Here is a 25,133-nt window from a genome sequence, read left to right as displayed (position 1 = left end):
AACGAATATTCATATTTGACCTGTTTATAGTTCATAATGTGTGATCAAAACCGAAAGTTTCTGTGATGACCGCCCTTGTACTGTTCACCATGTAAGAACTTATTCACTATGTAAGAATTCGTTCACCAAGTAAGAACTTGTTCGTTATGCTTCAGAAGATTGGAGACTGACGAGAATTAGGCTTGAGATGGATTAATGATTGTACATTGAACATTGACCCCCCCTATACAGAATTTTATTGTTGTTAACAACCATTTGATCAATAAATATGAGAGATGCCCTCTCAAAAAAAAAAAAAAAAGTATTGAGGGTGGGGAGCAAAATGCTGGTTATTTATTTCTATAATTTTTTTTTTTTTAACTTGGAACTAGGTATTTAACCACCACCAATGTCTCCCTTCAGAACAAGTGAACTCTCTGAGGAGTGGGTGGGCAATCACCTGTGTCACTCTCCTCTTCTCCAGCAGTAGAGACCCAAGGACAGGGGTCTCCGGGGACTGGGAGGGAATGCCCATTTGTCACTATATTCTGTACTCATGGCCATACATTGTATATGGGGGTTAGAGGCTGCACTCCAAACCCCTTCCGAGGTACCTGGGCTTGACTTCTGGAAATACAGCCAGGAGTAAGGCAATTGGTCAACATTCCTTTAAAACTCCTGCCTGTGGTTCCAGCGGGAGATAGAGGATAACTTCAAGAAAATGTTTACAGTTTAAAATATTTAGTGTCAGAAAGTTGTACTCTAGTTTTTTTTTTTAACTCAGCAGTGTGAAAGTTCAGATTATCATCCTGTATGAGATCTGGAAATGTATGAAGTAGAAAAACATACAGGGAAGTCTGCCCTGGTCCAGCTGGCCACCAAAACGTGGCATTTCTTAACTGTCCAGTGAAGGATCAGATTAGAAAACAAGGTGCACTTTGGCTTGACGGTGTTTCCCTGCATTGCTAGGGTTGTTTCATTTTACTATAAAGTACAGTAAACATAAAGAAGGACACAAGCCAAATTTGTACTTAAATTAAATAGTGTGATTTAATTTAGCTGCTGCTTAATCCCGAATCCTCTTAAGTTAGAAAAACAAAAGTTATAATTAACTATTAACATTAATGAATTTAAACCTTCCAGAAAGCAGGAATCCAAAAGGAACTGTCCAACAGGTGATATGAGCCAGGCATTTTATGGGTTTTCCTGTTTCAGTCTCAAATATCCTAACCATCAATGGAAAAAAGAAATTCTCTAGAGTTTTTCAGTTTTATTCTTCTAGAGCACAATTTTCTGGCCTGTTACTGAGCATGGTCTTCTAAGAGGTACACAATTAACTCATAGGTAGACAACACAATGGCGGTATTTGGTATCTGCCGGATGAGCTGGGCAAAAAGTCCTCTATAAAAGGCAAGATAACCTTCTTCCCGGAAGACCAGCCGAGCAGTCTGGACAAAAGACTTGTACTTGGTGCCCTCCTCCCGGAGCCGTGTCCTTATGACTTCTGCAGAGAAAAATACATACTTTAGGCGATGAATAAACTGCATTACCTGGTGGAATGAGCACACAGCATAACAGCTATCAACGTCAAGCTCTGGCTATTCAGCACTTTGGCTCTGTTTGGATAGGATAGTTGTCACATAGAAACAGTGAAAAGTTAAGATCTTTGTAAAACATTTTCTAATTCTGGAAAACAGTCAATTACATTTACATAAACACACAAAAGTGCAGAATAACTTTTAAGGGATTAAAAAAAAAGCTTAGTTTGAATGGGACTTAATTGTAAGGTTGTTTAATTGGGAGTAGGAAACCATAAACTAACACTGTAAGTTCACTGAAAGTGTAATTTGTACTAAGCACAGTAATATTTTCAACAAGACTTTCTTTTCGTGCCCTCTCGAACTTTCTCCTTCTACTTGAATCTTCTCCACTCTGTCCAGCTGAAAAGCTGCCTCTTCCTTTTTCAAACCTTGGTCCACCTGGCCCGCCCTCACCCAGACACCCTCAGCACCGCACCTGTCAGTGCCTGTCAAGCAGACCTCAGTGAACACCCTTCTGTCTCTCCCCTACAGGAGGCACTCCAACCCCTTCTCCACGAGCCCCGAGGCCACTTAGTGCACCAGCACATGATGGGGACTCACCTGTTACTGAGTAGACCATGTGCATTTGTCACAACTGACAGTAAGTAGGCTTTTAAAAACAAAGCCTATTTTTCGTGGCATGATAAACTATTTTTCTTTTAAGTAGATCAGTGGGATATTAGGTCCATGATTCCTTAAAAAATAAACTTACCAACAATAGTCTTACTCAGCACTCTACTCAGAATGGAAGCTGATTTTTTTTTTTACCCACATCACTTTTTAAATCAAGGGATTTAAGTAAAATCCAGATTTTTGGTTTCTTTGCAAAGAGGAGAAGTTCCACAATACAGGACCCACATTCTACCCAGCAGGTTTTGGCCACAATCATCTAGAGCTGAGTGCAGCTGAGCTCCTACCACTCACATACCCTGCAGGCAGACAGCTGAGGCCAGTGTCACTAGTCCTCGGTTCCCTCATTCCCTGTAGGCATCTGCATTATTGTTTGTGCTACAAAGGTCGAGCTATCTGGACAGATGACATGAACCTGACAGCTGTACTGCTCTGGAAGGTAAAACGTACCATGTGGATAAGCAACACAGGAGGCACACCCCTTAGAAATAGCAGCAGCGGCCATGAGTCCAAAAAAACTTGTGGAATTTTTCTTAGTCCCATTTGTAGAAGAAGTTAAGGGAGCTTCTTTCAGATACTTCTTTAGGCTTTCATAAATAGCAAAACAGATGATGGTTTCTGAAATCCCAGCATATGAGGCAGTTAGTCCCCTATAGAAGCCACGGATGCCTTCCGTCTGGTAAACATAGCGAGCACACTGGAGTGTGTTCATCTGCTTGGAGCCTCTCACTCTGTGGGGAGATCAATAAAAGGCCGTAAGATACACACTGATGAGCCCGGCCCCCATAACAAGTCACCAAATAAGACTGTTGAATAGAAGGAGAAATTATACAGTGGGCGAAACGTGTCTTTCTGTTGTGTGTTCAGCTGAGCCCTAGCCCACTGCAAGGCCAGGCCCATTAGCTGGGATGCCTGAGAAGCCCCCAGATGTGCATCTTTATGAGTCATACAAACATGTCCACAGCCTCTGAACTAATTCTGGAAGGAGCTACGCAGAGGAAGACATTCATCACAGATGAAAATATAACTGCAGTATAATCAAAGCCACCCAAAAATCTAAAAATAGGAACAGGTAAGTAACCTATGGTATATATTAAAATAGTTTCAAAGGCAGTAAGATATGGGGCAGTGCTTAAGAGGCTTAAGAGAAAGCATAACAACATGGAACACCAAGTGCAGTTATAATTATGGTACAAATATGCTTTAAAGAAATACTGAAGGAAAACTCACCAAAATTCTGATAAGGCAGGAGTGTAAGGGTGCTCCTTCTTATTGCTCTGGTCTCCAAATGGTGTATTTTGATTACACTATTCTAAGTTTATAAAGTTATCAATATGGAATAGACTATACAATAACTAATAGAAGGCCTCAGGCTTGGAGGCTCCCACTGCATGATGGGAAATATTTGTCAACTGCCTGGATATAAACTGAATCTGGGGCCTGACAGCATTTACGCATCACCCATCAGAGCCCTGCTGCCCTGCCCAGTGTCCCTTCCTTCAGGATGTCTCTCCACGGTGACTCCACTCCCAGCTGGAGTAACCTAGCAAACCCAACCACACACCACTGCCTGCTCAGAACCCTCCAATGGAGGGTGTAACATCGGCACTACTGACACTTGGGGCCAGATAATTCTGTCATGAAGCTGTCCTGTGTGCTGTAGGATTGTTTAGCAGCACCCCTGGCCTTTACCTGCTAGCCTCCATCCAGATTTCTGGCATACATGGTTCTGCTGCCTGAGGCACCTTCACTGCTGCTGCCCCACCCCAGCTGTTCCTCAGATGGTAGGGTAGCTTTCGTGGCACAGGAGGCCCTCCCTAGCTGTCTCTCTGTCCATCCTGCCTTGACTGCATTTGGGGCCCTCCAGGGTCTTGTACCACTTCAGGCCCCTCATCCCACCAGTCTGTAATTCTCTTTACTTTCTGAAAAGCTGTGAGCTTCTGGAGGGCAGGGCCTATGGCTTACGCCCCACTCTTTCACAGTGATTGGCACACAGTGAGCATGCAACACTCACTCATTGTAAAGGGATATGTTAACAGAGTCTACCCAAATAAAGCTTTAAAGTGTGCATGCATCATCACTAGGTAGATTTAAAAGAACACAATATAAAGTCTCTCAGCTGACATGTGCATTTATTCACTGCTAAGCAGAAGTGGCATGGGGCCACTATGTGTACACTTGGCATGGGGAATGATTACCAAAGGTTTCCAGTAGAGGATACTGGTCAGAAGCCTAAAGGTGTTCTTGTGGGCCAAGAAGGAGAAAGGGATTCCTGGTGAGGGATGGCACACCAGGGAGATAAAGCCTAAGAACCTAAGATATTTTTAGAAAATTGCAAAGGACCTTCCATGTTAAGCCAAGGAATGAGGATGACCCTGAAAGTAATCAACAAAGGATTCTGAGCAAGCGATATGTTCAAAATGATTAGACCTGATGGCCTGAGAAGATTCTTTCAAGAAGAATGGATTGGGGAGGAATATGGAAGCAAAGACCAATTCAGAGGCTTTCACGGATCATCAGAGAAATCAAGCAAATCAAGGCAGTGGCTCTACACACGAGGCAGCAGTTATCCAGTGTTCTTGCAATTCTATCCCATCGCCATCTCTTTGTAAACACATTAGTTGCTGGCCTACTCCTTGATCTTGTCCTTCACTGTGTTAAAAAGTGTGTTACTCCTATACTCTGAAAACTACAAGACACTCTTAAGAGAAATTAAGGAGGACACTAACAAATGGAAACTCATCCCATGCTCCTGGCTAGGAAGAATTAATATCATCAAAATGGCCATCCTGCCCAAAGCAATCTACAGATTCAATGCAATCCCTATCAAATTACCAACAGCATTCTTCAATGAACTGGAACAAATAGTTCTAAAATTCATATGGAACCATCAAAGACCCCGAATAGCCAAAGCAATCCTGAAAAGGAAGAATAAAGTGGGAGGGATCTCACCCCCCAACTTCAAGCTCTACTACAAAGCCACAGTAATTAAGACAATTTGGTACTGGCACAAGAACAGACCCACAGACCAGTAGAACAGAATAGAGTCTCCAGACATTAACCCAAACATATATGGTCAATTAATATACAATAAAGGAGCCATGGACATACAATGGGGAAATGACAGCCTCTTCAACAGCTGGTGTTGGCAAAACTGTGCAGCTACATGGAAGAGAATGAAACTGGATCATTGTCTAACCCCATACACAAAAGTAAATTCAAAATGGATCAAAGACCTGAAAGCAAGCCATGAAACTATAAAACTCTTAGAAAAAAATAGGCAAAAATCTCTTGGACATAAACATGAGCAACTTCTTCATGAACATATCTCCCAGGCAAGGGAAACAAAAGCAAAAATGAACAAGTGGGACTACATCAAGCTGAAAAGCTTCTGTACAGCAAAGGACACCATCAATAGAACAAAAAGGCATCCTGCAGTATGGGAGAATATATTCATAAATGACAGATCCAATAAAGGGTTGACATCCAAAATATATAAAGAGCTCATGCACCTCAACAAACAAAAAGTGAACGACCAAATTAAAAAATGGGCAGAGGAGCTGAACAGACAGTTCTCCAAAGAAGAAATTCAGATGGCCAACAGACACATGAAAAGATGCTCCACATCATTAGTCATCAGAGAAATGCAAATTAAAACCACAATGAGATATTACCTCACACCAGTAAGCATTGCCACCATCCAAAAGACAAACAACAACAAATGTTGGCGAGGTTGTGGAGAAAGGGGAACCCTCCTATACTGCTGGTGGGAATGTAAGTTAGTTCAACCATTGTGGAAAGCAGTATGGAGATTCCTCAGAATGCTCAAAATAGAAATACCATTTGACCCAGGAATCCCACTTATAGAAATTTACCCTAAGAATGCAGCTGCCCAGTTTGAAAAAGACATATGCACCCCTATGTTTATCGCAGCACTATTTACAATAGCCAAGATATTGAAGCAACCTAAGTGTCCATCAGTAGATGAATGGATAAAGAAGATGTGGTACATATACACAATGGAATATTAGTCAGCCATAAGAAAACAAATCCTACCATTTGCAACATGGATGGAGGTAGAGGGTATAATGCTCAGTGAAATAAGCCAGGTGGAGAAAGACAAGTACCAAATGATTTCACTCTTACGTGGAATATAAGAACAAAGGAAAAACTGAAGGAACAAAACAGCAGCGGAATCACAGAACCTGAGAATGAACTAACCGTTACCAAAGGGAAAGGGACTGGGGAGGATGGGTGGGAAGGGAGGGAGAAGTGGGGGGAAGAAGAAAGGGGGCCTTATGATTAGAATGTATAATGTGGGGGGGCACGGGGAGGGCTGTGCAACACAGAGAAGACAAGTAGTGATTTTACAGCATCTTACTACGCTGATGGACAGTGACTAATGGGGTATGTGGGGAGGATTTGGTGAAGGGGGGAGTCTAGTAAACATAATGTTCCTCATGTAATTGTAGATTAATGATACCAAAAAAATGCTTATATTACAAAAAAAACAAAAGTGTTACTATACTGCAACTTTTTAAAACACTAGTAAACTCTATTTCAACAACTGGTTTCCATTGCTCACCAAAATGCCCAATAAATCCATAGCATGACAATGTTCAAAACCCTTGGCTTAGTTTCAGGGTGAGAATCTAGTATACAGTCAAGGGCCTTGGAGGTTAAAGTCACCCTTCAGGGGCCTGAAGACATTGACTGTTCTACCTTGACTGGCATCTTCCCACCTGGAGAGGCCATAGCCCTCCAACTAGGGGTGGGGTTGCCGGGAGCTGAGACCCACTGGCCGTCTGAGAGGAACTCACGCCCGCAGATCAGGGGCCACGACTGTGTAAACTTTCGACCAACCCTTGTGTGTGATTTGTTGGCCCTTATCTGCCCACAATGCTGAGCACAAATCTCAAAACAAAAGGGGTTTCTCCATGTGCTTATATCCAGAAAAAATAAGGATGGGGATGGCTAAGGACTCTGTACACCTCACTCCACAGCTGGGATCAAGAAGAAAACACCCCCCAGAATGGTTATATTAAGGAAGGAACAATTAATAACTTACTTTCTTTCTAGCTGCATCCGTGTTTTAACCATCCATATAGGATTCATTAAGGAATTTGTGACAAAAGCTGGAAGAAGGAAAAAAAAAACACTGTGCTGTCAATGCTTATTAAAGCTGTCTATTCATATGATAAACTTTGAAATCAGGATTTCAATGTCTTAATAATAAAAATGGATAGTAGGACACATTTACATTTCTATACTGCAGATGAAGGCTGTAGCTCCCTAAACTGTTCACATCTATGGTTTGGCATGTCAGAGCTACATCTATTTTCTAGAGCTGTTTAGTCTTTTCAGCCTCTAGGTGGTACTATTGATACTTCTATTAACGTGACTCCTATGGTATATATGAGACTAGTTTACAACTTCCATTTATATACTTCAGGTCCAGAAATAATTTGTTTCAAAAAGTTGCCGATTTCATTCAAAACCTTCTATCAAACTTAAAATAAAAGGGACTAAATAAATCTCCATTTACTCAAATCCAAACTCACACACTCAGGAAATTGAGGTTTTAAGACTGCTCTGCACACAGGAACAATTTCTTTAGTAAGCCCTCCCCATCTCAATAAATATTGCGGAGGGCGAAGCCAGGATGGCGGCGTGAGTAGAGCAGTGGAAATCTCCCAAAAACACATAGATCTATGAAAATATAACAAAGAAAACTCTTCCTAAAATAGAGACCAGAGGACACAGGACAACATCCAGACCACATCCACTCCTGCAAGACCCCAGCGCCTTGCGAAGGGGGTAAGATACAAGCCCCGGCCCAGCGGGACCCGAGCGCCCCTCCCCCCAGCTCCCGGTGGGTGGAAAGAAACCAGAGTGGTTTTTTTTTGTTGGCGAGTGCTTTTTGGAAGCCTTAAAGGGACAGGGACCCTGGTGCTAGGGAGGCAGGGCGGCGGGACCGGTGAGCAGGTGCCTGGGACTGGCGCCTGAGGACAAAGAATATCGCGTTTTTCCCTGCAGGACTGGTGGGCGGGTGCCTGAGACGGGCGCCTGAGGACAGAGGAAATCGCGTGTTTTTCCCCTTTTTTTTTCTCTTTTTGGCGAGTGCTTTTTGGAAGCCTTAAAGGGACAGGGACCCCGGTGCTAGGGAGGCAGAGCAGCAGGACCGGTGAGCGGGTGCCTGGGACCGGCGCCTGAGGACAGAGGAAATCGCGCGTTTTTCCCTTTTTTTCCCTCTTTTTGGCGAGTGCTTTTTGGAAGCCTTACAGGGACAGGGACCCCAATACCAGCGAAACAGGCCAGCAAGACTGGTGAGTGGGTGCCTGAGACTGGCGCCTGGGGACAAAGAAAATCACGCGTTTTTCCCAATACTAGGGAGGCAGGGCGGTGGGACCGGTGGGTGGGGGCCTGGGGCCAGCGCCTGAGGACAAAGAAAATCGCGCATTTCTCCCGTTTTTTTCTTTTTGGAAAGTGCTTTTTGGAGGCCTTAGGGGGACAAGGACCCCAGTGCCAGGGAGGCAGGGCGTCAGGGCCGGTGAGCAGGTGCCTGGGACCGGCGCCTGGGGACGGAGAGGGTTGTGCGTTTCTCCCTTGTTTTTTGGAGGCCTTGGAGGGACGGGGACCCCAGTGCTAGGGAGGCAGGATGGCAGGACCGGTGGGCAGGTGCCTGGGACCAGCACCTGAGGACAAACAACATCGCGTGTTTTTCCCTTTTTTTTTTTTTTTGGCGGGTGCTTTTTGGAAGCCTTGAAGGGACAGGGACCCCGGTGCTAGGCAGGCAGGGCAGCAGGACCAGTGAGTGGGTGCCTGGGACCGGCTCGTGATGACAAAAAAAAAATCGCGTGTTTTTTCCTTTTTTTTTTTTCTGTTTCCTCTCTCATTGTTGCTGTTGTTGTTTTGGTTTGGAGAGTGCTTTTTGGAAGTCTTAAAGGGGCAGGACAGGTCACTTAGACCAGAGGCAGGGAATCCAGGGATCTCTGGGCACTCTAATCCCCTGGGCAACAGGGAGCACAGAGGCCCCTTACGGAGATAAATAGCCTCCCGGCCGCTCCCCCTCCAACGGGGCTCCACCACTTTGGAGGAGCAGCCCCAGCCAGGCCATGCCCACAGCAACAGCAGAGATAAACTCCATAGCAAACGGGCAGGTAGCAGAAGCCCTGTCTGCGCACAGCTGACAAGCATAAGCCACTAGAGGTAGCTATTCTCCCAGGAGAGGAAGGCCACAAACCAACAAGAAGGGAAGCTCTTCCAGCGGTCACTCGTGCCAGCTCTGCAAACTATCTCTATCACCATGAAAAGGCAAAACTACAGGCAGACAAAGATCACAGACACAACACCTGAGGAGACAGACCTAACCAGTCCTCCTGAAAAAGAATTCAAAATAAAAATCATGAACATGTTGACAGAGATGCAGAGAAAAATGCAAGAGCAATGGGATGAAGTCCGGAGGGAGATCACAGATGTCAGGAAGGAGATCACAGAAGTGAAACAATCCCTGGAAGGATTTATAAGCAGAATGGATAAGATGCAAGAGGCCATTGAAGGAATAGAAGCCAGAGAACAGGAACGTATAGAAGCTGACACAGAGAGAGATAAAAGGATCTCCAGGAATGAAACAACACTAAGAGAACTATGTGACCAAGCCAAAAGGAATAATATTCGTATTATAGGGGTACCAGAAGAAGAAAGAGGAAATGGGATAGAAAGTCTCTTTGAAGAAATAATTGCTGAAAACTTCCCCAAACTGGGGGAGGAAATAATCGAACAGACCATGGAATTACACAGAACCCCCAACAGAAAGGATCCAAGGAGGACAACAGCAAGACACATAGTAATTAAAATGGCAAGGATCAAGGACAAGGAAAGAGTTTTAAAGGCAGTTAGAGAGAAAAAGGTCACCTATAAAGGAAAACCCATCAGGCTAACATCAGACTTCGCGACAGAAACCCTACAGGCCAGAAGAGAATGGCATGATATACTTAATGCAATGAAACAGAAGGGCTTTGAACCAAGGATACTGTATCCAGCACGACTATCATTTAAATATGATGGCGGGATTAAACAATTCCCAGACAAGCAAAAGCTGAGGGAATTTGCTTCCCACAACAACCTCTACAGGGCATCCTACAGGGACTGCTCTAGATGGGAGCACCCCTAAAAAGAGCACAGAACAAAACACACAACATATGAAGAATGGAGGAGGAGGAATAAGAAGGGAGAGAAGAAAAGAATCTCCAGACAGTGTATATAACAGCTCAATAAGCGAGCTAAGTTAGGCAGTAAGATACTAAAGAAGCTAACCTTGAACCTTTGGTAACCACGAATCTAAAGCCTGCAATGGCAATAAGTACATATCTCTCAATAGTCACCCTAAATGTAAATGGACTTAATGCACCAATCAAAAGACACAGAGTAATAGAATGGATAAAGAAGCAAGACCCATCTATATGCTGCTTACAAGAAACTCACCTTAAACCCAAAGACAAGGACAGACTAAAAGTCAAGGGATGGAAAAACATATTTCAGGCAAACAACAGTGAGAAGAAAGCAGGGGTTGCAGTACTAATATCAGACAAAATAGACTTCAATAAATATTGCTAATCACTCCCGACCAACAGAGGCTGTATCACGGTATTGGCCTGATCCAAAGTGAGTCTTCTCAAATACCACATCCCCTTCAATCCTAAACAGATTAGATACTAGGAACCTAGATAGTAGATTAAAACCTCCCTCCAGGTCTGCTTTATTTACCAGGGGTTCTTCTCAGTGAATTTTGTGAAAGTTACAAAACCAACCAATGAACATCCTTTAGCTTGGGACCTCACAGGTCAAGTCGGGCCTGATCTCACACTCCACACATCCTCCTCAGAGATCCACACTCAGCAGAAACACCTTTCCTGTGTGAAGCAGCTTTGCTTAACATCATTTTCTATTTGGGAATCCAGAAATCATTATTTGTAACTCTGCAGAGGGGCTACTAGTACTTCTATTTGGAATAAAAAAGGCAGACATAACTGGTACATACACCCTACAGGCCAGCAGAAGGCTGAAACTTTTCTTAAAATGCCAAGTTAAGTTCTCTAAAATACCTTTCTATTTAGAGAGATGTAAAATGGTATCTTGAAAAGAGCATCCTTCTCTTAGCAATCTACAAGTCCACATTTTCTGCCAAGTATTTCCTTGGGAAAAAAATCCTGTTATGAATTTTCTATAGTAGAGGAAAAGGTACCCTCAAAAGAGAACAGAAGCTATCAGTTCTGTCACCAGCTCACTAAAGGAACTCCACTATGAGCCCTGAGCCTTCACTGTAGAATCCAACTGCTATGGACAGACAGGCCAGTTGTACAGAGTATACTAAGACACTGTAGGAAGTCATGGAAAAGCAGCTCCAGTTATAAAAAGTAACAATGAAATAAAAAGATATGAAGACACTTTAATATTCCCTTAAAGAAACATAGCACTATCAGTATATATGAGAATATATAAATTTTGAGGAAAAACAACAAACTTTAATGGTTACAGAAAATGGAACCAGTTATGAATTGCTCTCACTCACATTTTATCAGTTCTAACATAAAGCTTTAGAAAAACAATTTTAGATACAAAAGAAACAGAGAACTAATTTCTAATTCCTGGAAAAGACTGTTTGACACACATATGCCTCAGGAAAGCGAGAAACTTATCTCCACTCATTAGGGCGACATACCTGCAGAGCCAGCTGAGAAAATATGCACAACGTTGCTGTTAGGCACAAAAATGCCATTGAACTGCTCTTTGGCTTTGGAGTAACATGCAAAGTAGAGAGCCCTGTTAAAATAAACAGAGAATGCTCTAAGGACATTGGCATGGCACTACACAAGTCCCCCTGCAACCTCTGAACAATGTTGAAAAATAATATGGGAAAGAAGTTAACATGTAACCAAAAGCTTGACTGTATTGTAAAACCAGAACCTGCCACAGGTACCTTCAGAAAGTTATTGTTTGTCCTGCCAGAAAATATCTGATGATGATACAAATGTCCAAAATAGCTGAGGAAAATAAGATTTGGGTAATATATACACAAAGTACATTTACATTCATTCTGGATAAATGCCAATTCTTTCAATGCCAACATATACCCTAATTTTTAAGACTTGTGATGTCTCTAAAATATACCACATTCATCCTTATGCCAAATGCTAATTAAAATTTCAACCTTTTTTTTGATGACTCAGGATCACACAGGAACCACCATCATACATGCTTTCATAGGAGCTCCCCTCCCACCCATCAAAGGCAATGCTGTGGATGGTGTCTAGCCTCCTGTGCAGGTCCTTGGGCTTTTCTTCACCTCCATCTGCTCTCCCTGTCTGCCTTCTCTCTTGTTGGGCTGGGAGCAGGGCCTAGTTGGGATGTCCCTGCCCCTTTATCAGCAATGCAAGGAAAATGCTTCTTTTGACAGGCAAGTAATCAATCACAGAATACATTTTTCATCTTAGGATCCTGACCTGCTTATCATTACTGTGTCTTAAAACATTTCTGTTTTTTTCTAGGTCCCAACTCTTCTAAAATGTGTGGGATGGGCAGGATCAGATTAACAGATGTTACCATATCCCATAAAGAGGTGACTCAATTCTTTTTTCCTACATATGCAGTATGTTTGCCACCGATTGATAATGCACACCCATGTAATCTTGGACTAGTTCTTTCTACTTTTTAAACAGATTGTATACATATGCTATAAAATTCTAAACAAAAAAGTTTATTAGGAATTTGCATTTTTATGTCCTCAGGTGATGTGTATAAATTGAACACTCATCTATAAGAATTTTAGAAACTTCTAGTCTTCACCTTATATAAAATAGCATTCTTATTTGTTATAAAGATTAATTCTCTTTAAAGTCTGTATGAGTATTACATGGAATAATGTAAGTGTCCTACGGCTATCACCCAGTTTCCCTCCCAAGAGGCACCTTCTATAATCAGTTCCTCCACCCACTTTTCAGAGATAAACTACAAACACATGCACACACACACACCCCTACTTTTCTACCTACACGTCTATCCCCTGCATCAGCATTGTCCAACAGGGCTTCCTGCAGGACAGAGATGTTCTGTGTCTGTATCTCCAACAGAGTGGCCACTAGCTACATGCGCATGTACGTACTTGAAACATGGCTAGTCAGAGTGAGGAACTCGATCTTTATCTTAACTAATTCAAATAGTCCCCTGCAGCCAGGGGCTGATGTACTGGGACAGTGAAGCTCTCTATGTATTCAATATGCTTTAAAGAGAATTGACCTTGTAACAAAATGAGGATGTCGTTTTATATAAAGCCAAACCCGGAAGTCTTTAGAATCCCTTTAGATCAGTGCTTCCAAGTGCATTATGAATCACTTGGGGATCTGGCCAGAACGCAGATTCTGGTGTAGGTCTGGGTGTTATCTGAGATTGTGTTGTGCTAACAAACTCCCAGGTAAGCCAATGAGAATGACCACATACCATACCTAGAGCAGCAAACACTTATTTAGAGAAGATTTCAGATGATGAGAGATTTTCAACTTAAGAGTAAAATAACTAAATTCTTTCTCACACACACACACCAGTTTATCACTATTTTTATGTAGTCTGATGTATTTAGGTAAATCCCACACAGAAAACAAAACCGGCCACGTAGTGGTACTGCCCTTGAATAAAAAAGAACTCCATATATTTTACACTGTATGTAGGGAGATAACTCAAAGTTTAATGCTTACCTTGATGGTGCAACTCCAACCAAATTTGGACCCAAGCCTCTAAAAAGTGACTTTGGTCCCTCTTTCTCCAAGATTGACCTGAATAATAAGAAAAGATGTATCCTTAAAATCTGTAGGCAAGGCCTATGCAAAACCACAAGACAATGTTAGCTCCCTGAATAAAGAATAGAGTGTTTACAAGACTACAGGCTCGATCTGATCATATTACAATACAGAATCCAAAGGCTGAAACTGCTCTCTCAGCACTACAATGACAAAACGTGCTTCAGAAGCGTCAGTTTGACAAGGCTTTTCCCTTGTTCACACAGGAGGAAGATGTTCAGGGTTTGTACTATACACACTGAAATCCTAGTAAGTAGGGTGAGCATCTGGCAGTATGATGGAATAACATCCTCATTGTAACAAGATTCACTGAGAAACATGTTCAGAGACTTCTTTGCATGGTATTTCCTTTGGATTTACTCCTTACATATAATATTCCTATCTATTAGATCTTTACCTATTGTACAAGAGCCCTAAACAGGAACATAAGGAATAGAGAAACCTAATAATTTTTATAGGCTGAAGGTTATTTAAAGTCAAAGCCTACTATCTCAAGTTCAAAGAGAATCCTGTGCCAGCTTTTTCTAATTTTTTTAAATTGTGTTAATATGTATGTTAACATATATTTTTACCATACCTATTTTTAAGTGTACAATTTAGTGGCATTATGTACATTTTTACTGTTGTGCAACCATCACCATTATCCATTCCCAGAACGTTTTCTTCTTCTCAAACTGAAGTTCCATAGCCATTAAACACTAATTCCATTTCCCCTTCCGAACCCATGGCAACCACCACTTTACTTTGTCTTTATGAATCTGACAACTTCAGAGACCTCACATGAGTGGGGCCATACAGTATTTGTCCTTTTGCGACTGGCTTTTCACTCAGCATCATGTCATTAAGGTTCTTCTACATTGTAGAATGTCTCAAATTTTCCTTTTTAAAGGCTGAGTAATACTCCATGGTGTGTATGCACCACATACTGTTTATCCATTTACCTGTCAGTGGACATTAGCACTGCTTCCACTTTTTGGCTACTGTGAATAATGCTGCAAACACAATTGTATAAACCTCTATTCAGGTCCCTAGTTTAAATTCTTTGGGGTATATTCCAAAAGTGGAATTCTACAGTGTTTAATTTTCTGAGAATTTGCTATACTATCTACCCCGCAGAAGCTGTACCATTTTACATTCCTACCAGCAACACACAAGGGTTCCAATTTTTCCACACCCTGGCCAATATGCCTTAAAAAAATGTTATATAGGTTTCTGATTAAAAGTGACTAAGAAAATCCTAAAAAGACTATAAAGAACACTCTTCAGAGGCATTTTCCCACCCCAATATGTATGATTCTTCAAGATGGAATTTATTCTTTTCAATGACTCAATTTTCCGGATATCTAAGAGAATTTATATTTTTAAATTTTGGCCCTCTCTAATTTCATGTTTTTATGAGCATCTTCCTTTACTTGACAATTAGTACTTGCAACTTGACAGCATTCTACGTTGACTTAGCTTATAAATAATACTGTTTTCAAAAAAGCGTACATAATGTTTTACCTTCATTATGACATTGAAGATAAAAGATATCTTCTACTTTATGGAAAATATATTCTTATAAAGCTAACAGTAAAGTGAGTCCTGCCAATTCTATTTCTACCAACTTCCTTTTCCCATAAAGAAAATGTTTCTAAAAGCTGAAATTTTTGGTGCAGAAGAGGTTGATGTTTTGGTTCATGGCATATTAGATAATGTTAAAGTTTTATCTACTTATAGTTATCTTTCCTATTCTTTCTTTCTTCAGATTAGTGTAACTTTTCATGGTCTAGATTCCCTGAATGCATAAATTTGAATCTTAGTGTCTCTTCTCCCAATGTCTGGATGCTTATAAAATATTTCAATTGCTCAAAAATAAAGAAAAAAGTAGTAGGCTAGTAATTAGACAAGAAAATAAAAAAAGAAATATAAAGATATTTAGATTGGAAAGAAAAAAGCAAAACCATCTTTATTCACACAGTACATGCTCTTGTATCTAGAAACATTAAGGAATCCACCAAAAAATTACTGTAATTATCAAGTGAGTTCAGCAATGTTATAGGATACAAGATCAATATACAAAAATCAAATTTCTACACAGTAGCAATGAACAACATGAAAATGGAAATAAACTCCATTTACAACAGCATCAAAAAGAATAAAACACTCACCTATGGACAAAGTAGAACAACTGTTACCAGGGGCTGAGGGAGGGGCAAGTGCAGAGTAACTATTAATGGGTATGTTTCTTTTTTAGGTGCTGAAAATGTTCTAGAATTAGATTGTGATAGTGGTCACATAACTCTACAAATATACTGAAACCCACCAAATGTGTATACCTTAAAAGATGAATTTTATAGTATGTGAATATGTCAATAAAGCTATTATTTAAAAAAATAATAAACTCAGATCCATCCACCTAATTAAATAACTTCAAAATATTAGGGAAGCAACAGTCTTATTTTCTAATTAGACTATTTTCCTTATAGGCAGGCACCAACCCAGGTCCTTTAAAGTGATTCCAAGACAGACTCTTGTTTGTGTGGCCCAGACTAAACCTTCTGGCCACCTGATTGTCACATGAAGGTACCCTGTTTGACAGACAACTAGGGGGCACACCTCACTGTAAGTACAGTGTACATTTTTTCTTCGTGGCATCTGGGGAAGGTCAAAGCAATGTGTTTAAGACCATGCCATACAATGGAAATGTATTCAGCAAATAAAAAGGAAGTATTGGATACATACTACAACCAGGATAAACCTTCAAGAAACGTTAAATGAAAGAAGCCAGACATAAAAGGCGGTATGCTGTATTATTTCATTTATGCAAAATGTCCAGAAGGGACAGATCTAGAGAGAAAGAAAGTAGATTAGATTAGTGTTGGCGAGGGGTGGGAGTAACTGCAAATGGGTGAGGGGTTTCTTCAAGTGGGGATGAAAATGTCCTAAAGTCAAATTTTAGTGACAGCTGTACAAAACTCTGAACATACTAAAAACATTGAACGGCATGCTTTACATGGATAATTGTATGGTATGTGAATTACGTTGTACTAAAGCTGTTAAAAAAAAAAAACCCAGCATGGAAAAAAGGGTTCATTGAAAAAGGTCTAGAAAGCACAAGAGGAATTGGCAGGAACAGTTTTAAAATAAAAGTCCGTTCTTGTGCTAAATCAATTGTAAAGCAGCCAAAAAGGAGGATATCAACATTACATTTCTTGAATTTGAAAACTGTACTATGGTTTTAAGAGAATATCCTTGTTCTTAGGAAATAAATGCTGAAGAATTAGGACTAAGGGGGCATTATGCATGTAACCTATTTTCAAATAGTTCAGAAAAAAATTCGTCTGTACACAGAACAAAAATGAAAACCAGAGGTGGCAATTCTAAAAACCATTGATGTTAAGTGTATAATCAAATTATTTCTACTATTTTGTAACTTTTCTGTAAGTTTGAAATTACTGATAAAAAGTTCTTTAAAAAAAGCGATAGGTAGGCCATAGACTATAAAAGTGCTGAACTCATGATTGTAGCCCATGAAGTCATAGAAACAAGTACTGAAGTCAAGACAATTCTTGGATTTCTGTAAACACCCCAAATGGAGTTCATAGCATTCCAGTGAATTTTACACTGGCCCAAACCAAGTCATTTGGCCCTTAATAGAGGCATGAGAATTTGTAGTGTTTTCAATTTAAAATACTTTACACTTTACTTATTCTCAAAACAAAATTGTGCTTAAAAAGCCAAGCTCTCTGAACAAAAAAACTTCTGTTCTCGCAAATAACACCTTGAAGTAACCTGTGCCTTATAATATAGAATGTGAAAGATTTCCCATGGTCATTAGATTAAAAAATTTTGAAGTTTAGATTGTATCTGTGGTCACCATTAATACACACGGTGCAGCCAACCCCAGGAGCCATTTAAACCCAATTAAGGGCATCTGGCTCCAGGAAGCTTGAAGCCTCTCATCCATAATGCAGTAGGGAATTCATGTCCTCAAGTGACTCAAGCCTTTTAAGAACTGCTGAAAGACTGTCTCCATAGTTACCCATATTAACAGTGGGCAAAAAGTCAAATCTATTACATAATTCAAACTTCTATCTGGATGTTTACAAAACTTCTGGAACAATTAAGTTCCTACTATAAATGGTACACGTCGGCTTCAAAATAAAGCATGTCAGGATGCAGACTCATTTTCCCACAGTCACAGACTTTGATTTAGGAAAGAAATGCAAGAAGAAATTAGGTCCTTGTTTGGAGAATTTCATTTTCTTCACTAGTTTTAGATTATAGTATGCAAACCACTAAACCAAGGCAAAGATCCCATCTGAACATATCATTTTTAAAAGAGAGACTTTAGGTTAACACATCACAGGTTAGAACTGAAAAGCAGACAGTAGCTTTATGTATACGTAAGCTAACTTATAAAATATATTCAGGTTCTTGAAAAATAAGATACTGGAAGTTGAAAATAAATGAGAGAGAGATGAGTTCACTAATATATTACTTTTCAGATTAAAAAGGTACTTCAAAAAACAAAAATAAGGTACTTGAGTACTTAAATAGGAGCTTTGATTAAAAAAACCATTAAGTCATAAGACTTTAAAGCAGACACTTGAAATAAATCGACGTATTATTGCCTTTTAGCAAATCTAATAGTGAAAGCCTAAATGTTAACATCTTGCCTTTTTTCTTTTTTTAGTAATTAGTTTCAAAATATGAAGGTTATTGGTTCTCCCATGGAGACTGTTTTTTCTTTAACAGGTTAACCTGATATAAGATTCAAACAAACACTGATTTGTTTTGAAAAATAAACTTCTTGTTAACAAAGGCTGCTGCTTGTTACGTCTTTTAATAAACAGCTTAGTTTTAAAAGAATTCCCATTTTATTCACTTGGGTTTGTGAAAAACCCAATGTCTTCCAAAAATGTTAATGGACTTAGTGGTACAGAGAAAAGGCTTGGTCTTGGCCCTTGTTTTACCATTTCCTAGACAAAGCCCCCTCTCTGTAGACCATCATGACTGACCTTAGCTTAGTGACATGAATGGAAGAATTAGAAAGCTCTCCAACAGCCCAGGTGAGAGAGCAGAGTGGCTTCAACTACAGAGGTGGTAGAGTGGAAAAGTGTCACCTTCAATTAAACCATCCTGTAAGACAATGCTTCTTATGCTGGTACACTGTATCTTTGTAACAGGCTGCATTTAGAGCTACTAATAGGAAAAGACACACATTTCCCCTAAAAGCAAGTGTGCATTCTTTACATGAGAATTACATAATATGATATTCCTCTTTTTGCCTTGGCCACCAAGAAACTGTTACAAATATTATGTTTAAAAAGCACAAATGTCCCTATTATGACAGCAGCTAATATTTATTATTTACTGGCAGATGGGTATGTCATATATCTGACATGCCAAAATTCATGCATTCATTCTATGTATACTTATTGTTTACTATGTGACAGGCAGCATGCTAGGCACTTGGGGAATACCTCAGTGATCAAACAAAGCAATCCCTGCCTCCAAGGAGCCTCCATTCTGGTGAAGGCAGGGAAAGAAAGTAAACAACATAAATAAGTAAACTACACTGCATGCTGGATGGAGGGAAGTGCTGTGGATAAATAGTAAAGCAGGAACGAGGACTGGGGTGTGGGGAGAGGACTCAGGTTTAAATAGGATAGTTACGGCAAGGCCCTTCTGCAAAAGGTTAACAACTGGGAGCCAGCCATGCAGATAATGTCCAGTACAAAAGCAGAAAATGTACCGGTGTTCCTGGCCTCTTATTTAAAGGAACAGCAAGTAGGCCAGTGCAGCTGAAGAGCATGGGAGGGGAAACATCAGGAGAAGTCAGAGTAATGGTAGGGGTGACAGTTGTGTGGAGCCCAGAGGTGGCCAGGACTGCTTTGCTTTTACTTGGAGGGACAGGGCAGCTCCAGAGGGATCTGAGCAGTGGATTCTCTGGCTGCTCTGTTAACAGACTGGATGGACAGGGGAGTAAGGTCTCATGCCAGACCAGTTAGGAAGCTAATCCAGTTAACACAGGGGAGATATGGTGGCTTCCACTGGGATAGCAGTGGACAAAGTAATGAAAGGAGTTGGATTCTGTATGTAATTTGAAGGTAGAGTTGGTAGAATTTGCTGTGGGGTTGCAAGAAGACCTAAGGCTGAGTCCAAGGCTTTAGATCTGGGTAGCAAGGAGAGCGCTGCCTTTCACAGACACAGAGAAGACTCCGGGAGCAGCAGGTTCTGCACAAGTTACTCTGGATGCTCATTAAAACTCCAATATGAGAGTCAAATGGGCAGCTGGATGTAGGCAACAACGAGGATCAGGAGGTCTGAGCCCAGGGGCTCCAACATCACAGGTGGTCAAGCGGGAGACTCAGCAAAGGAACGACACAGCAACCAGCAAGGCAGGAGAGCGCGTGCCTAGCCAGGAACCACGCGTCTCCATGGAAGCAGCAGAAGCAGAGCCAGGGCATCTGCTGCCGTTACTCCTAGCAGCTTCAATTCTTTCTTAAAAATAGGTGGATATATATGAAAAAGACCTTGAGTAAGTCACTTAACCACTAATTTGCATGTCCTCATCTATAAAATAGGGTAATATACCTGAATGCTAATCTCAGGTTTATCAAGTTTAATAAAACAGCTGTTGGGTGAAAAATGCCACTTCACAAATACTTTTCTAACAAAGTATTTGTTAGAAATAGCATTTACTTAATAATTCCATTACTTCTATTTTGATGTGACTACAGAATAGGAGGTTTTAAAAAGCATTCGTGTTGAAGTGTTGTCTTGTTACTGTGCAGCTATGGCTGCAGTAAGCAATGGCTGCTGTGGATCCCCACTGAAAAGGGGTTGTCTTGTGTGTTGTGTGCTGTGAGCGTTGTTGCTGTATTTTAAAGGATGGAGAGACTTTTTCCCCTTGATTTACATGTAATAAACCATTGTCCTAATTGGGGCTGTGGGGGAAATGTGTATGTATACAGACAGATTTACTGGAGAGAAAGAGAGAGGGTGGAGATGCAGACAATGCACCCTGAACTAAAACCTGAACTCGCCATTTACCTTCCAGGTTTGGCTGTGTCGACACCCACAACTTCTGGGTAACAGCTTCCCAGTCACAGTAATTACATAAATCCATTAGTCATGAGTCATTTGGCAAGCATGTAAGAGGAAGTTCATACTGGATGTTGGTAAAGTTGGCAAATTACCTGTTTCATGCTGTTCAAAGTACTCTATGTTCCTCAGGAGAAAGGTGTGATTTGAGACACTGCCACTGCCTAACCATGTAAGGAGGCAAACCAGGATGTGGGGGAGTGGGGGTGGGGGTGGAGTGGGGTTGTCAGCCATCTTTTTTTTGAAGATGTGGCTTGTCCCTCTCCATGCTGAGATCAGAGTGTGCCTCTGCATCTGCTTCTCTCTAGGCCTGTCCCGAACCTCTGCCTTTTGTGTCTCCACTCCCTATCTCAGTGTTTGATCAAACACACAGTGCATCCTGGAGTCCTGGGTGTCGGGCTCCTCTCTCCCTAACAGCGTTTCTGGTTCTCCCACTTGGGACCTTGCCCTCAGCAGCCCGTCTTGTTTCCCAGCTTTGCTCAATAAGCTCAGGTGCACCCTTGCGCACATTTGGCATGGATGTCTGGGTGACTCCTAACTAGTAAACAAAACGTACCTAAAATTAAATTAATCACTTTCCAATTCATTCTACCTTATCTGTGGCTGAACTCTGTCCAAAGTCCTAAGTGTGGTTATTAAGACAAGAACATTTCCACTGTATTGCATTTTTTCCTGATGTGTCTGTCCCGACTAAACATCTACACTGATGAACAGCAGTCTTTCTTGAACACACCCTTCTCAATATCATGCTTAAATTCAACTGTCATTTACTGAACACCTCTTGTAACGTAGAAGGCCTCAACCTAAGATCAGGAATTGTCAAGTGCTCTTCTTCATTTCTGACTTTGCCTTAAGCAGAGAGACTGATCAGCCTTCAACTCACAAATATTTAAGCTACTTGGTAAGCCAATGAGCTTTTTTTAATGCAATAAAAATAATAAATTGGGCAGGTAGCCTAGGTGTGACACAAAAATTTCTTAAATGAATTATATCACATATAACAATAAATATATAATGCAACTTTTCTACAAATATAAAATTATTTCTAAATAAAAAGGTAAAAAAATCAAAATATTTTATTTCCATTGTATTCTCTTATAATTATCACAACCCTTCTTTCTTGAAATTTAAAAATCCTTAATTTCACTCATGCCATCCCAGACCTTCATGTTAGCCTTCAAAAGGTTCTGGGCAAGGGCAACGCTTTGATGTGACAATCTAAACATGAGGTTTTGGTTTGCTCTGTTAAGTTACTTTAGCTGACCCTGGATGATGATCACACACAACCCCATTGCCAAGGGAACAAGGTCAGAGTTCAAAGGTACTGGTACTGAAACCTAACTCTTAAGTCTGGACAAAGACCGTGCAAACAAACATCCCATCTAACTGGCCTGCTGACTCTTCTGGGTGGTCAGTGGGGGCGGAAGCCAGAAGAGCAAGGAACTTACTTTAGGACCTGTAAGAGTCCAGGTGTCACTGACGTTGGTCTCATCATTCCAGCTCCACTAATGGTCCCCAGATGAACCTGAGGATAATAGACCGTCCGAAGAGCTAATTTCGAAGACTGCAACCTCGTCTTAATGACTTCTAATGGACAAGTAAAAATAGCACCAACAGTGCCCCCACACCTGTAAGAAATCACAACAGGATGAGAAAAGCTACATTAGTCTCTACACAAAGGAAATGTGAAACTTAACTTTTTATTAAAAAAAAAAGGTCTCTATGTTCATTTCATAATTAGAACATACCAGAGATTAAAAAAAAATTAGCTGAGATCCCAGAAGCTAGAGATAACCATTGTTAACATGCTAGCACACCCTTTAGGGCTTTTCAATCTCACTTGTCTCCCATTTATCTAGAAATTATGAATGTCTTTCCATGTCAATACAGACACCAACCTCATCTTTTTAATGGTTGCATACTATTCCTCTGTACCAATATATAGCATTTTAACCAATTTTCTGTTATACATTTATGTCATTTCCATTTTTATTACCATGCTGCAATGAATATTCTAGAAAAATGCATCTTTTTACAGTTAAACAAAATAGCTATCAGAAAATGCTACTATTTTGGAGATCAATGTTTACTACAACACAGACTTTTAATAAAATCTGATTAATTCAGACTCCACTGAAAATTAAACCAAAGCTTACTTTTAATACTGAAGTTCTGTATTCCCCTCTGTCAGTTCATCCTCTGGGTTCCCCCCTAACTACCCTTTACAACATGTTCATATCCAATTATTACATGAATAAAAACAAATATTTTTCTTTAAGACGACACTTCTTTATCCTAAAATACCCATGCCCATCTCTTCTTAAACAGTAATATGTGGAACTGTGCCTCTAACCGGCTAGCTATAATTAACAATATCATGTACAGTCTACAACCACCTTCACACTACCAGCAATACACGTCCTCCTCTTGGAAAACATAGAGGATCAGAACCCATGTCTTATTCCTCTTTGTATCCCTGCCTTTAGGACTCACGAGTCCACAAACAGTATTTACTAAGCAAAAGAATTATTAAATTGAGATTCCAAGGAGTATGTCTCTTCAGGAATCTAAATGGTTGAAAATTCTTTCTACTTTCTGTCACAGGCTGACCCTTCATTACAGCAGGAGGGCTGTGTATCCATATATTCTTGCACTTGGAGTACGACACCTGACAAACAGATGGGTCAATAAAAAGGATATGGCACCAGCACCTTTGATTGGGAAAAGTAACAGGAGGAAGGCCAGGCACTGACAAGCACAGAGAATGTAAGCTAGCTTCCCTACTCCACCAGAGGTAGGGCTGGAAATCTGGAAGTGAACCCCACACCTAGCACAGACCTTGAGCTGAGCAATGAAGTAAAATCCCCATGCAGTATTTTAAAATCAGGAGCCCACAGTTCCACAGAGCAGGTAAAATAGTGTTCACCAAGAGCTGAAAGCTTAAACGCAGGAAATTTAAATAACAGCACCATGCCATTAATTGAATGATTATTTATGACAAGCATTCACTCCTCCTAAATACCCTGTGATGTAGGAACTACTACTTAGCCCCAGTTTACATAAGGAATCTAACTGTCAGAAAAGAGAATGAAATGTACAGACTGGGTGAGGAGAAAGATGAAGAGGAAAACAGCCATTTTTGGCTATTTAGATAACCTGCTTTAAAATCATGATATTAATACATACCCTAAATTGAGCTGTTTATGTACAGTGTTTTCTCACCTGTGGGCCAAAGCCCCAACCACAGACGCTATTAGGAATCACCATCACAATAGCAGGGAGGTGGGCAGAAAGGACCATTTAACCCCTGGCGGATTTTGCAGGGTGCTATCCTTCCTTTTCAGACAGAGAACCTCGGTCTCAATATGGTTACACACTTCCTCAAAGTCACATGGTGACTAAGTGTCTACAATGAAATCCAAACCAGACCCTCTGTCTCCCTGTGTTCTTCCTAGTTAGATGTCCTCTTTGGGAGTTGCTGTAGGAAGACAGGTATCACATAGTGTTAGCTCATTCAGGCTGTACACACTCACACTTAAAATGAAAACTGTTGATTAGACAACAGTTCTTTAAAACTCAACTATTTTGCATCAGGAAAAAAACTGAGCCAAACTGAATATTGGTATGTATCATTTACTCTGAGCACTAGAATATATCTAAAGAAAATGGGATATACTGGGGAGTGTTTCAAAAGGGGTAAAAATTAACTTTCTGACCCATGTCTATTTACACAAATTACTCTTAGCTATTCGACTTAATCACTGTGTGCTTAAAAGGTGTATCATTTAAAAACCTTGGAAAACTTACACACTTACCCTGTACGATAAGGAAATAGCTGAAGTCTGTTTATGTTCCCTACCATGACTCCAAGCCACTGAAGAAAAAACAGAGCTTCTGAGTAAATTCTTTCATAAGAAAGTCAGCATATTTAAATATGACACAGGTCAACTACCTTTCTTTGTCCCCAAGCCAGCCACTTTTCTTACTTTGGCCAACCAAC

General features: G+C 40.6%; 1 protein-coding gene across 1 annotated transcript in view; it reads right to left on the bottom strand.

The window, feature by feature from the left end:
• Positions 1-1,003: 1,003 nt before the first annotated feature.
• Positions 1,004-25,133, bottom strand: part of SLC25A33 (solute carrier family 25 member 33) — a 32,612-nt gene continuing 8,482 nt past the window's right edge. Inside the window, exons 2-7 of the mRNA XM_037000097.2 lie at positions 22,582-22,761; positions 13,940-14,017; positions 11,911-12,011; positions 7,258-7,324; positions 2,640-2,920; positions 1,004-1,483 (exon numbers count right to left, since the gene is read on the bottom strand). Coding sequence (XP_036855992.2) covers positions 1,281-1,483; positions 2,640-2,920; positions 7,258-7,324; positions 11,911-12,011; positions 13,940-14,017; positions 22,582-22,761 — 910 coding nt within the window. The 3' untranslated portion in view covers positions 1,004-1,280. The remainder of the gene's footprint in view (positions 1,484-2,639; positions 2,921-7,257; positions 7,325-11,910; positions 12,012-13,939; positions 14,018-22,581; positions 22,762-25,133) is intronic.

The sequence above is a fragment of the Manis javanica genome, chromosome 4, assembly GCF_040802235.1.
Source record: "Manis javanica isolate MJ-LG chromosome 4, MJ_LKY, whole genome shotgun sequence".
NCBI classification, from domain to species: domain Eukaryota; kingdom Metazoa; phylum Chordata; class Mammalia; order Pholidota; family Manidae; genus Manis; species Manis javanica.
Note: the sequence above shows the minus strand (reverse complement) of the source record. Positions and strands in the feature narration are given on the sequence as shown.